This window comes from Chamaea fasciata, unplaced genomic scaffold (assembly GCF_029207755.1).
Source record: "Chamaea fasciata isolate MVZ Bird 193981 ecotype frontalis unplaced genomic scaffold, bChaFas1.0.hap1 SCAF_904, whole genome shotgun sequence".
NCBI lineage: Eukaryota > Metazoa > Chordata > Aves > Passeriformes > Sylviidae > Chamaea > Chamaea fasciata.
The window spans coordinates 1-12,507 of record NW_027094989.1 but is presented as its reverse complement, the minus strand read 5'-3'; the positions used below and the strand labels follow the sequence as shown (position 1 = coordinate 12,507).

Genomic DNA, 12,507 nt, shown 5'->3' with positions numbered 1-12,507 from the left:
TCCATCTCGGGTTCCATCCTGGATTCCATCTCGGGTTCCATCCTGGATTCCATGCTGGATTCCATCTTGGATTCCATCCTGGATTCCATCTCGGGTTCCATGCTGGATCCCATCCTGGATTCCATCTCGGATTCCATCTCGGGTTCCATGCTGGATCCCATCCTGGATTCCATGCTGGATCCCGTGCTGGATCCCATGCTGGATTCCATGCTGGATCCCATGCTGGATCCCATCTCGGATCCCATCACTGAGGTGGGAACGGGGCCGCGCCGAGGGGAGCTCCGGCTCTTCCCGGTCACCTCCCCGCTGGACGTCGGGAAGAATTCCCTCCCGGAACGCCCGTTCCCGCTGGCATTCCGATCGCCGCGCCTGCGGCGCCCGGGGACACGGATCGGGCTTGTCCTGGCCGCTCGTCCTCCGGCGGCTTTTCCCGCTCCGCGATCCCGCGCCTGCCGGCGTGCGCGGCCGTTCCCTCGCGGAGGCTCCCTCTGGCGCGCCCTCACCTCCCCGCTCCGTGTTTTCCAGCCGAGACGCCGATCGAGGAGTTCACGCCCACGCCGGCGTTCCCGGCGCTGCAGTACCTGGAGTCCGTGGACGTGGAAGGAGTGGCCTGGAGAGCGGGATTGCGCACGGGCGACTTTCTGATCGAGGTGAGCCCCCCCGGCCTCCGCCCCTCGCCCCGGAACCTTTGGGGCAGGAGAGGGAGGGAGGGAATTTCCCGGGAGTTTTGGAATTCTGGATCGGGAGGAGCCAGAGTCCTCCAGGCCGTGGGAACCTCCAGAGGTTCTCCGAGTGCGGATCCAGAGGGTTCGCTGTGTCCTTGAGGAGCCGCCGGGAGCCCTCCAGGTGGGGATCCCGAGGGTCTGGAATTCTCCAGGTGGGGATCCCGAGGGTCTGGAATTCTCCAGGTGGGGATCCCGAGGGTCTGGAATTCTCCAGGTGGGGATCCCGAGGGTCTGGAATTCTCCAGGTGGGGATCCCGAGGGTCTGGAATTCTCCAGGTGGGGATCCAAAGGGTCTGGAATTCTCCAGGTGGGGATCCCGAGGGTCTGGAATTCTCCAGGTGGGGATCCCGAGGGTCTGGAATTCTCCAGGTGGGGATCCCGAGGGTCTGGAATTCTCCAGGTGGGGATCCCGAGGGTCTGGAATTCTCCAGGTGGGGATCCGGAGGACCTGGAATTCTCCAGGTGGGGATCCGGAGGGTCTGGAATTCTCCAGGTGGGGATCCCGAGGGTCTGGAATTCTCCAGGTGGGGATCCCGAGGGTCTGGAATTCTCCAGGTGGGGATCCGGAGGACCTGGAATTCTCCAGGTGGGGATCCGGAGGACCTGGAATTCTCCAGGTTTGGATCTGGAGGATCTGGAATTCTCCAGGTGGGGATCCCGAGGGTCTGGAATTCTCCAGGTGGGGATCCGGAGGGTGTGGAATCCTCCAGGTGGGGATCCGGAGGGTCTGGAATTCTCCAGGTGGGGATCCGGAGGACCTGGAATTCTCCAGGTTTGGATCTGGAGGATCTGGAATTCTCCAGGTTTGGATCCGGAGGGTCTGGAATTCTCCAGGTGGGGATCCGGAGTCCCCCAGGTCAGGAAACTTCCGGGAGTTTTCCAGGTTGGGATCCGGAGGACCTGGAATTCTCCAGATGTTTGAACTCCCAGTTTTCCAGGTGTGGCTCAGGAGGGTCTGGAATTCTCCAGATGTTTGAGCTCCCGGGAGTTTTCCAGGTTGGGATCAGGAGGATCTGGGATTCTCCAGGTTGGGATCAGGAGGATCTGGGATTCTCCAGGTTGGGATCCAGAGGGATCCAGAGTCCCTCAGGTCATGGAACTTCCAGGAGTTTTCCAGGTGGAAAGAACGGCGGGAATTCCTCCCGGAAAACCAGGAGCAGCCTCTGGAACGGCTGGAAACGGGGAAAATCCCTCCTGGAGGGATCCCAAGCCCCGCTGGATTTGGGGGATTCGGATCCACGTCTGGGAATTCCGGGATTTGATCTCCGAGGGCTTTTTCCAAGCTCAGCAATTCCATGATCCAGGAATGGCTCCGGGAGGAAATTCCCGCTGCTGGAATTGCCCGGTGTGGGGAAATCCCACCGGAATTCCAGAGGAAACTCCACCAATTCCAGCCTTTTGTCCCCTCCCCCGTATCCTGGGGAAGTTTTAAATCCTGGAATTCTTTTTTTCCATGGAAACGGAAAACTTGGACCGCTTCCGTGAGAATTCCCCGATTGCTGAAGGAATTCCCGGGATTTGGGACACGGGCGCGGCTGGGAATCCGTGGATCATTCCAGGATTTCGGGACGGATTGTATTGTTGTCCGGAGGGGGTTTTTTAAGGAAAAACGGGAATTTGAGGGAAAAAACAATGGGATCCCAGAATCCCCTGGGTAGCCCCAGACGGGATATTCGGGAATGTTGCTCCATGGAAAAGGTCGGGAAGCTTCGGAAGGGGCGGTGGCGGAGTCAAATCCTTGGGAATGTTAAAAACCCCGGGATTTGGGAATGTGGGTCAGCGGTGATCTCTGAGGCTTTTCCAACCTCGGCAATTCCGTGATTTTCTTCGGGAAGGAGGAACAATCCTGCTCTGGGCATGGGGTGGGAACGGGCCAACCCAGTCCCAGGCATTCCACCATCCCAGAATTCCAGGTTGTTTTTAACATCCAGGAGAGGGGAGGGAGGGGGAAAAAAATTAAAAATAAAAATTCCCCCTCTGGAATTGTGGGAATTCGGGAGAGCTGAAACGTTCCCGGATTCTCTCCCCTCGCTGGGAAGGTCAGGAAGCCCAAAAAGAAAAAAGCCGGAAATGCGGATAATTCCGGCTCCGGAGCGTGGGAGGTCGATCAAGAAAAAAGATCCGAGGAAAAATCAAAAGCCGGGATTCGGGATCATCGGGAATTTGGGAAAAAAAAATTAAAAAAAAAAAGAGGGAAGAGGCTGGGGCAGCTTCGGTTGGTTTTTACGGGAATGTTGAAAAGTTGGGATATTCTGGTGCAAGGAAAAAACCCAAAAAAAGCTGGAATGTTCTGCTCCGAGTCGGGATGGAATCTGAGCTCGGATTCCTCCGGAACGCCGTAACCAAGGAGAGGAATCCCTAAAAATATCCCTTCCCAAATTACCGGGCCTCGGCAGAGCGGCTCCCGAAAATCCCCGCACGGGACTCTGGGAATTCTGCTCAGCCCCTGGAATTCCGGGATGAGGATTGGGCTCTCCAGGTTTTCCGGAGGGGAAAAGTCCAGGCTGGGAGCAGGAGGAATTCCGGGATTGAGATTCCCGGCGGGATTCCGTGGGAGCGAAGGGGGGGGGGGGGGGGCGCTCGCCTCCTCCCGAGGGTCTTTTGTTGGAATTCCTCGGGGAACGGCGGGATTGGGGTGGGAATAAACGGGATCAGGCGACGGCTCCCGACCGATCCCCGCCCGGATCCGCGTGGGGATCGGGATTCGATCCCGAGGGGAAGGGAGCGGGCCGAGAGGCCTCCAGCCCGGCCGGGAATGGGACATCCCGGAGAAATTCCCTCCGGGAATGGGCCGGGCAGCGGGAATGGGACATCCCGGAGAAATTCCCTCCGGGAATGGGACATCCCGGAGAAATTCCCTCCGGGAAGGGGCCGGGCAGCGGGAATGGGACATCCCGGAGAAATTCCCTCCGGGAAGGGGCCGGGCAGCGGGAATGGGACATCCCGGAGAAATTCCCTGCGGGAATGGGCCGGGAAGGGGCCGGGCAGCGGGAATGGGACATCCCGGAGAAATTCCCTGCGGGAATGGGCCGGGAAGGGGCCGGGCAGCGGAATCCCCATTCCCGAGGGAATTCCAATCCGTGGGTCAGCGCTGGGAATGTCGGGAATGCTCCCCGGGATTTCCAGGATTTCCTTCCCAACCCGGGAACGGCTCAGGGGGAAAAACCTCGGGAATTTCCTGGAGGTTCCAGGCTTGGGAATTCCCTTGGGGAAAAAAGGGAATTTTCCCAGAAATTTTGGGATTTCTCCCGGATTTTTTTTTTTTTTTTTTGGTTGGATGTGGCAGATCCCGGAAGGACAAAATTCCCGAGCTCCCGGAAATTCCTCCGGCGGATCCCGGATGGGGATTGGGACGGGAGCTGGGAATGACTCAGGAGGCGGGAAAAGGGGAGGAGCGTCCCGGAATTCCCGCCTCTGGAATGGGGGTGTGGAATTCCAGCAGTTTGGATGGAGCTGGGGAGAGAGAATTCCCTGGAAAACCGTTCCAGGGATTCCAGGAAATCCCGTGGGAATCCGCCCACGGAATGGAGGGGTGGGAGAATTCCAGGCTGGGATCCTCGGGAGTGTTTCGGGATCCGGAGAATCCCGAATTCTCTGGAATGGGAATCCCGGGATTTCTGCTCTTTCCCCTCGGGGAAAGGATGATCCCAAAATTCCCGACGAGCGGTTTTCCCGCGGATCCGGCCCTGAGCCCGTTCCGGGAACTCGGGATTCCCGGGAATGTTTGGGATCATCGGCAGCTCCGGCTTCTCCTGGGATGAAGGGAGGGAATTCAGTAAATTCCTGGAACGCTTTGGCTGGGAAAGGCCCTTGGATCCCAATCCCATCCTTGGCCGCTCCCAGGGATCCAGGGGCAGCCACAGCTGATCCCAAGAGCCGGGATCGGTCCCGTCCCGATCCACCGGGATCCAGGGAATTCCGGCTCCTGGAATGGGGAAACGGGGCGGGGAAAAGCCGCTCCCCGATCCCGCGGATCCCGGCTTCCTCCGCGAGCCAATCCCGGGATTCTGGGGAGGCACGGAGGGTCCAAAGGCTCCTGGAAGCAGCGGATTCCCGGGAAATCCCCGAGCGCGGGCAGCCCGCCGATCCCAGGCGGAAGAAGCGGGAATTTCCGGCGCTGGAAAGGATCCGAAGGGCTGGAGCCCAGGAGGGCTGGGAATGTTCCTCCTCCCGCCGCTGCCGCCTTTCCGGAGGAAATTCCCGATTCCTCCCCGGGATCTCCGCGCGGTGACTCCCACCTGCCGCAAAGAGACGGGAGAAGCCGGAAAATCCGGGAATTTTGCGGGGTTGACTCCTGGATTTTGAGCCTTTCCGGGAATTCCCAACATTCCCAGGGCTGACCAAACACTCCAAAAAACCCGGGAAAATCCCATTTTTTTGGGGGGGGGTCCCAGGAGGAAACAGAAATTCCCGTTCCCTCCTTGCGATCGCCGCGTGGCAAATCCCAACAGCCCCACAATAAACGGGAATAGTTGGAAAATCCGGGAATTTTGCGGGGTTGACTCCTGGATTTTGAGCCTTTCCGGGAATTCCCAACATTTCCCGGGCCGACCTCCAAAAACCCCGGGGAAAAAAAAAAAAAAATCCCATTTTTGTTTTGGAATCTCCCAGCATGAAACTCCTCCCGACCGCCACAAAAACGCGGGAGAGGCGGGAAGTTCGACGCGGAACGACTTCCGGGATTTTTATTTTCCCCCTTTTTTCCCCGGCCGGGAATTCCGATCCCGAATTTCGGGCTTTTGTTTTAACGGCGGTTTGGTTTGTGTTTTTTTGGGAATCGGCAGGTGAACGGCGTGAACGTGGTGAAGGTGGGGCACAAGCAGGTGGTGGCGCTGATCCGGCAGGGCGGGAATCGCCTCCTGATGAAAGTCGTGTCCGTCAGCCGCAAGCCCGAGGCCGAGGAGGGCGGCCGCAAGAAGGGTAGGCGGGAATCCTTCCCGGAATTCCGGGCCTTTCCTGGGATTTGGGGGGAGGGGCAGGAGGGGAGCGGGAGGGGGAGAGGTCCGGGCAGAAAGGGCGGGGCTGCCGGGCTTTGGGATGCGCCGGGCTTTGGGATGGGACGATCTTCGGGATGTGACGATTTTTGGGATGCGACGATTGTTGGGATGCGCCGATTGTTGGGATGTGACGATTTTTGGGATGCGATGATTTTTGGGATGCGCCGATTTTTGGGATGCGCCGATTTTTGGGATGCGCCGATTTTTGGGATGCACCGATTTTTGGGATGTGATGATTTCTGGGATGTGCCGATTTTTGGGATGTTCCGGTTTTTGGGATGTGATGATGTTTGGGATGTGCCGATTTTTGGGATGTTCCGGTTTTTGGGATGTGATGATGTTTGGGATGCGCCGATTTTTGGGATGTTCCGGTTTTTGGGATGTGATGATGTTTGGGATGTTCCGGTTTTTGGGATGTGTTGCTTTTTAGGATGCAAAGATTTTTGGGATGCGCCCATTTGGGATGTGTTGATTTTTTGGGATGTGCCAATTTTTGGGATGTTCCGGTTTTTGGGATGTTCCAGTTTTTGGGATGTTCCGGTTTTTGGGATACGCCAATTTTCGGGATGTGACGATTTTTGGGATGTGCCGATTTTTGGGATGTTCCGGTTTTTGGGATGTTCCGGTTTTTGGGATGTTCCGGTTTTTGGGATGTGCCATTTTTGGGATGGTCCCATTTTTGGGATGTGCCGGTTTTTGGGATGTCCCAGTTTTTGGGATGTGAAGATTTTTGGGATGCGACAATTTTTGGGATGTGCCCATTTTTGGGATGCGCCGATTTCTGGGATGAACCAGGTTTTGGGATGTTCCCATTTTTTGGGATGCGCCGATTTTTGAGATGTTCCGGTTTTTGGGATGTGAAGATTTTTGGGATGTGCCGATTTTTTGGGATGTGTTGATGTTTGGGATGCGCCGATTTTTGGGATGTGGAAATTTTTGGGATGTGACAATTTTTGGGATGTTTCCATTTTTGGGATGTTCCGGTTTTTGAGATGTGCCGATTTTTTGGGATGTGCAGATTTTTTGGGATGTGCAGATTTTTTGGGATGTGCAGATTTTTTGGGATGTGTTGATGTTTGGGATGTGCCGGTTTTTGGGATGCATTAATGTTTGGGATGCAAAGATTTTCGGGATGTTCCTGTTGTTGGGATGCGCTGGTTTTTGGGATGTACCAGTTTTTGGGATGTTCCCACTTTTTGGGATGTGCTGATTTTTGGGATGCACTGGTTAATGGGATGTGACAATTTTTGGGATGTTCCCATTTTTGGGGATGCGCCGATTTTTGGGATGTTCCGGTTTTTGGGATGTGCTGATTTTTGGGATGCACTGGTTTTTGGGATGCATTAATATTTGGAATGCAAAGATTTTTGGGATGTTCTGGGTTTTTTGGGATGATTTTGGGGATTCGCCGATTTTTGGGATGCGCCGATTTTTGGGATGTGCCCATTCGGGATGCACCAACTTTTGGGATGTTTCCATTTTTTGGGATGTGCCGATTTTTGGGATGCGCCATTTTTTCGGGATATTCCCATTTTTGGGATGTGTCGTTTTATGGGATGCGCTGATTTTTGGGATGCGCCCATTTTGGGACGCGCAGGTTTCTGGGATGCATTCCTGTTTGGGATGCAAAGATTTTAGGATGCTCCCATTTCTGAGATGTGTCATTTTTTTGGGATGCATCACTTTTTGGGATGTTTCCATTTTTGGGATGCGCCCATTTGGGATGTGTTGATTTTTTGGGATAGCTCCATTTTTGGGATGTTCCCGTTTTTTGGGATGCGATGATTTCTGGGATGTGCTGGGTTTTGGGATGCACCAGTTTTGGGGGATGTTTCCATGTTTTGGGATGCGCCGATTTTTTGGTGGGTGATGGTTTTTTGGGATACGTCCCGGTTTTGGGATGCTTCCATTTTGGGAATGCCCCGGTTTTTGGGATGCACCAGGGTCAGGATGCGTTGATTTTTGGGATGTGCTGCCTTTTGAGACGCATCCGGTTTTGGGATGTTCCCATTTTTGGGATGGATTAATATTTTGGGATGTTCCCGTTTTTGGGATGTTCCCGTTTTTGGGATGTTCCCGTTTTTGGGATGTGTTGATTTTTTGGGATGTTCCCATTCTTTGGGTTGCACTGGTTTTTGGGATGCATTAATATTGGGGACGTGACAATTTTGGGGATGCGCCGGTTTTTGGGGTGTGATGATTTTTTGGGATGCGCCAGTTTTTGGGATTCTCCGATATTGGGATGTGTTGATTTTTTGGGATGCGCTGATTTGTGGGATGCGCCGATTTTTGGGATGCGCCTGTTTTCGGGATGTGCTCATTTTTGGGATGCGTCATTATTTGGGATGCGGCCATTTTTGGGATGCGCCGATTTGGGACGTGTTGGTTTTTTGGCATTCCCTGGATTTGGGAACAGGGAACAGGGAATGGAAACACAGGGATGGGAACACAGGGATGGGAGTGCAGGGATGGGAACAGGGATGGGAACACAGGGATGGGAATAGGGAATGGAAACACAGGGAATGGAAATACAGGGAATGGGAACAGGGATGGGAGCAGGGATGGGAACACAGGGATGGGAGTGCAGGGCTGGGAGCAGAGGAGTGAGAGGGGAATGGAAGCGGACGGGTGAAAAGCAGGAACGGGAATGGAAGCAGGGAAGTGGAAACACCGGGACAGGAACTGGGAATGGGAGCAGGGGATGGAAATGGAGCAGGAGACGGGAGCAGGGATGGGAGCAGGGATGGAAACAGGATTGGAGCAGGGAATGGGATGGAAGGAGGAGACAGGAGCAGGGGATGGGAGCAGGGAATGGGAGCAGGGCTGGAAGCTGGGATAAGAAGCAGGGGATGGAAATGACAGGGCAGGAGTAGGGATGGACTCGGATTGGAGCAGGGAATGGGAGCAGGGATGGAATCAGGAATGGAACCAGAGGGCTGGAGTAGGAACGGAATCGCGGCCATGGGAACGGGGATGGAAAAAGCAGGACAGGAGGGACAGGAGCAGGGAGGGAGGGGAACAGGAACGGGAGCAGGAGATGGGAACAGGGATGGGAACAGGGATGGGAACAGGAACGGGAGCAGGAGATGGGAACAGGGATGGGAACAGGGATGGGAACAGGAACGGGAGCAGGAGATGGGAACAGGGATGGGAACAGGGATGGGAACAGGGGATGGAACCAGGGAGGCTGGAGGAAAGAACGGGATCAGGGATGGGATCAGGGATGGGAACAGGGATGGAATCAGGGAGTTTGGAGGAAAGAACGGGATCGGGGGGATGGATCGAGGGGATTGGAGTGAGGAACGGAGTCGGGGGGGGATGGGAGCAGGGCTGGAGCGGGGGGATGGGAGCCGGGAACGGCGGGGGGCCGGGATCGGGGCCGCTCCCAGCGCAGCGCGCGGGGCTCGGGGGAGGGAGGGGAGGGGAGGGGAGGGGAGGGGAGGGAGGGGAGGGGAGGGGAGGGGAGGGGAGGGGAGGGGAGGGAGGGGAGGGAGCGCCGCTGGCACGAGGGGAGCTCCAATTATCCTGTCACGGCACCGAGGCACGAGCCGCGCCAGCCTCGGGCAAATTCGGGGGGGTGGGGGGGTGGGGTGGGGGGGGGAATATAATCCTCGGGAATTGAGGCGGGAATTATCGCTCGGGGGGTTGGGCTGGGGGATGGCGGGGGATGGTGGGGGGAGGGGGAGCCGCTCCTCGCCGCTCTCCCGGCGCTTTTTCTCTCCTCATCCGCGCTTTGCCGAGGGGATCCGAGGGGATCCGAGGGGCGGCTGAAGGCACCGGGGAGGAAGAGGAGGGCAAGGCGAGGTGGGGGCTTCGTGGCGTGTGTGTCACCCCCCACCCCGCCCCACGGCGGTGACAGCGGCTGTGTGGGCCCGGCCGGGGCTGAATCCGCCCCGCTGGATCCCTGCCTGCCGCAGGCTCCGGCATCCTTGGAGCTGCCGTTGCCATGGCAATCCCGGAGCGTTTCTTCCAGCTTTGTCAGCCCCGGGAGCGGCGAGGAGGAGGAGGAGGAGGAGGATGGGGGGGGGTGGGGGGGGGGAGAGGAAGAGCTTTCCACTCATCCTCGCTGCTCCCCGGGGCGGTTGTTGGCGGGGCGGGGGGCGGGGGGGGGGGGTTGGTTTTAGGGGGGAATTGTGGGATTCGGGAGGTTTGGGGATCATCCCGGGCCATGAGTCCGTGCCGGACTCTTCCCTAGGGTTGGGGATTCACCAGGAGGAGGAAGAGGAGGAGGAGGAGGAGGGGGGGGGGGGGAGGGGGTGGGCTGAGGCTGCTCCGGCGGGCTGCCGGAGGTTTGGGGAGGGGAAAAAGAAAAAGGGATCCGGACACAATTCCCGCTTTTCCCGAGGCTGTGACTCGGACTGTGCGCTGAGCGCTGTGGAGGAGGAGGGGAGGGGAGGGAGAAGGGAGGGGGGGGAAACCCCCCCCCCCAAAAAAAAAAACCCAAAACCCCCAAAAAATAATAAAAAAAAAAACAGAGCGAGAAGAGGTTAAAAAAAAAAATAAATAAAATCAGAACCATGAAGAAGTTCGCGTCCACGCGCAGCCTCAATAAGATCCTGCAGCAGTGCGACTCCTCGTCCCGGGAGTACGAGGAGATCCAGGCGGTGGAGAAGAAGTGGCACCTGCACCTGGCCACGCCGCGCAAGCTCCGCGACAGGCGGTGCAAGATGCCCTCTCTGTTCCTTGCAGCCCCGCCGCCCCCCAAGAGAGCCCCCAGCACCACGCTGACGCTGCGCTCCAAGTCCATGACGGCCGAGCTGGAGGAGCTGGGTAAGGCGCGGGCGGCGGCCTCGGGGGGGGCTTTGCCCCCAGCGTTTGCCCGGGGGGGTGTTTTTGGGGGGGGGGGTGTTGGATTTTCCGGGTGTTGTTTTTCCAGCGGTTTCGCCCAGGTGTTGTTCGTTGCCGGCGTGCGCGCCGCGGGGGGGGGGGGGGGTGGTGGGAGGGTGTGGGAGGGTCGGCGAGAGAGGGGGGAGGAGGAGGAGGAGGATTCCGGTGGTTGTCCCGAGGGATGGCCGGATGTCCAGGGGGATGGCCGGATGTCCAGGGGGATGGACAGATGTCCAGGGGGATGGCCAGATGTCCAGAGGATGTCCAGAGGGATGTCCAGATGTCCAGAGGGGTGTCTAGAGGGATGTCGGGATGTCCAGGGGGATGGCCAGATGTCCACAGGGATGTCCAGAGGGATGTCCAGATGTCCAGAGGGATGTCCAGATGTCCAGAGGGATGTTCGGAGGTCCAGGGGGATGTCCAGAGGGATGGATGTCCAGACGACGTCCATAGGGATGTCCAGGGGGATGTCCAGAGGATGTCCAGCGAGTTGTCCAGACGTCCAGCGGGATGTCCAGGGAGATGTCCAGAGGGATGGATGTCCAGAGGACGTCCAGAGGGATGTCCAGCGGGATGTCCGGCTGTCCAGCGGGATGTCCGGCTGTCCAGCGGGGTGTCCGGCTGTCCAGGGGGCACACCCCGCTGAGGTGGGCGTGGGAAGGATGTTGGGAGTCTCCGTGTGGGTGTGGAGGGGTCGATGCGCCCTGGCCTTGGGCATCCTGCGCCTGTCCCTGCTCCGTCCCCTGATCGATTCCTGCTCCGTCCCCTGATCGATCCCTGCTCCTCCGTCCCCTGATCGATCCCTGCTCCGTCCCCTGATCGATCCCTGCTCCATCCCCTGATCGATTCCTGCTCCATCCCCTGATCGATTCTTGCTCCATCCCCTGATCGATTCCTGCTCCTTCCCCTGATCGATTCCTGCTCCTTCCCCTGATCGATTCCTGCTCCTCCGTCCCCTGATCGATTCCTGCTCCTTCCCCTGATCGATTCTTGCTCCATCCCCTGATCGATTCCTGCTCCTTCCCCTGATCGATTCCTGCTCCATCCCCTGATCGATTCCTGCTCCATCCCCTGATCGATTCCTGCTCCGTCCCCTGATCAATTCCTGCTCCGTCCCCTGATCGATTCCTGCTCCGTCCCCTGATCGATCCCTGCTCCGTCCCCTGATCGATTCCTGCTCCATCCCCTGATCGATTCCTGCTCCATCCCCTGATCGATTCCTGCTCCATCCCCTGATCGATTCCTGCTCCGTCCCCTGATCGATTCCTGCTCCGTCCCCTGATCGATTCCTGCTCCGTCCCCTGATCGATTCCTGCTCCGTCCCCTGATCGATCCCTGCTCCGTCCCCTGATCGATTCCTGCTCCGTCCCCTGATCGATTCCTGCTCCATCCCCTGATCGATTCCTGCTCCATCCCCTGATCGATCCCTGCTCCGTCCCCTGATCGATTCCTGCTCCTCCTTTCCCTGATCGATTCCTGCTCCATCCCCTGATCGATTCCTGCTCCATCCCCTGATCGATTCTTGCTCCGTCCCCTGATCGATTCCTGCTCCTCCTTTCCCTGATCGATTCCTGCTCCGTCCCCTGATCGATCCCTGCTCCTCCATCTCCTGATCGATTCCTGCTCCATCCCCTGATCGATTCCTGCTCCTCCGTCCCCTGATCGATTCCTGCTCCTCCATCTCCTGATCGATTCCTGCTCCTCCATCCCCTGATCGATCCCTGCTCCTCCTTTCCCTGATCGATCCCTGCTCCGTCCCCTGATCGATCCCTGCTCCCTTCCCTGCTCCATCCCCGCTCCTTTCCCTGCTCCTGCTCCTTTTCCCGATCCTCCTCTCCCGCTCCTTTCCTTGATCCGTTCCCTGCTCCTTTCCCTCTTCCTTCCCCAGCTCCCCTCCCCGTTCCTTCTGCTCCTCTCCCTGCTCCTGCTCATCCCCGCTCCTCTCCCCGTTCCTCCTA

The 12,507-nt window shown here is 57.8% G+C and overlaps 1 protein-coding gene across 1 annotated transcript in view; it reads left to right on the top strand.

The window, feature by feature from the left end:
- Positions 1-10,535, top strand: part of LOC136306026 (SH3 and multiple ankyrin repeat domains protein 3-like) — a gene marked incomplete at both ends in the record, with an annotated part of 31,745 nt that extends 21,210 nt beyond the window's left edge. Inside the window, 3 exons of the mRNA XM_066209375.1 lie at positions 526-650; positions 5,510-5,645; positions 10,412-10,535. Of these exons, the coding sequence (XP_066065472.1) occupies positions 526-650; positions 5,510-5,645; positions 10,412-10,535 (385 nt within the window). The remainder of the gene's footprint in view (positions 1-525; positions 651-5,509; positions 5,646-10,411) is intronic.
- Positions 10,536-12,507: the final 1,972 nt, after the last annotated feature.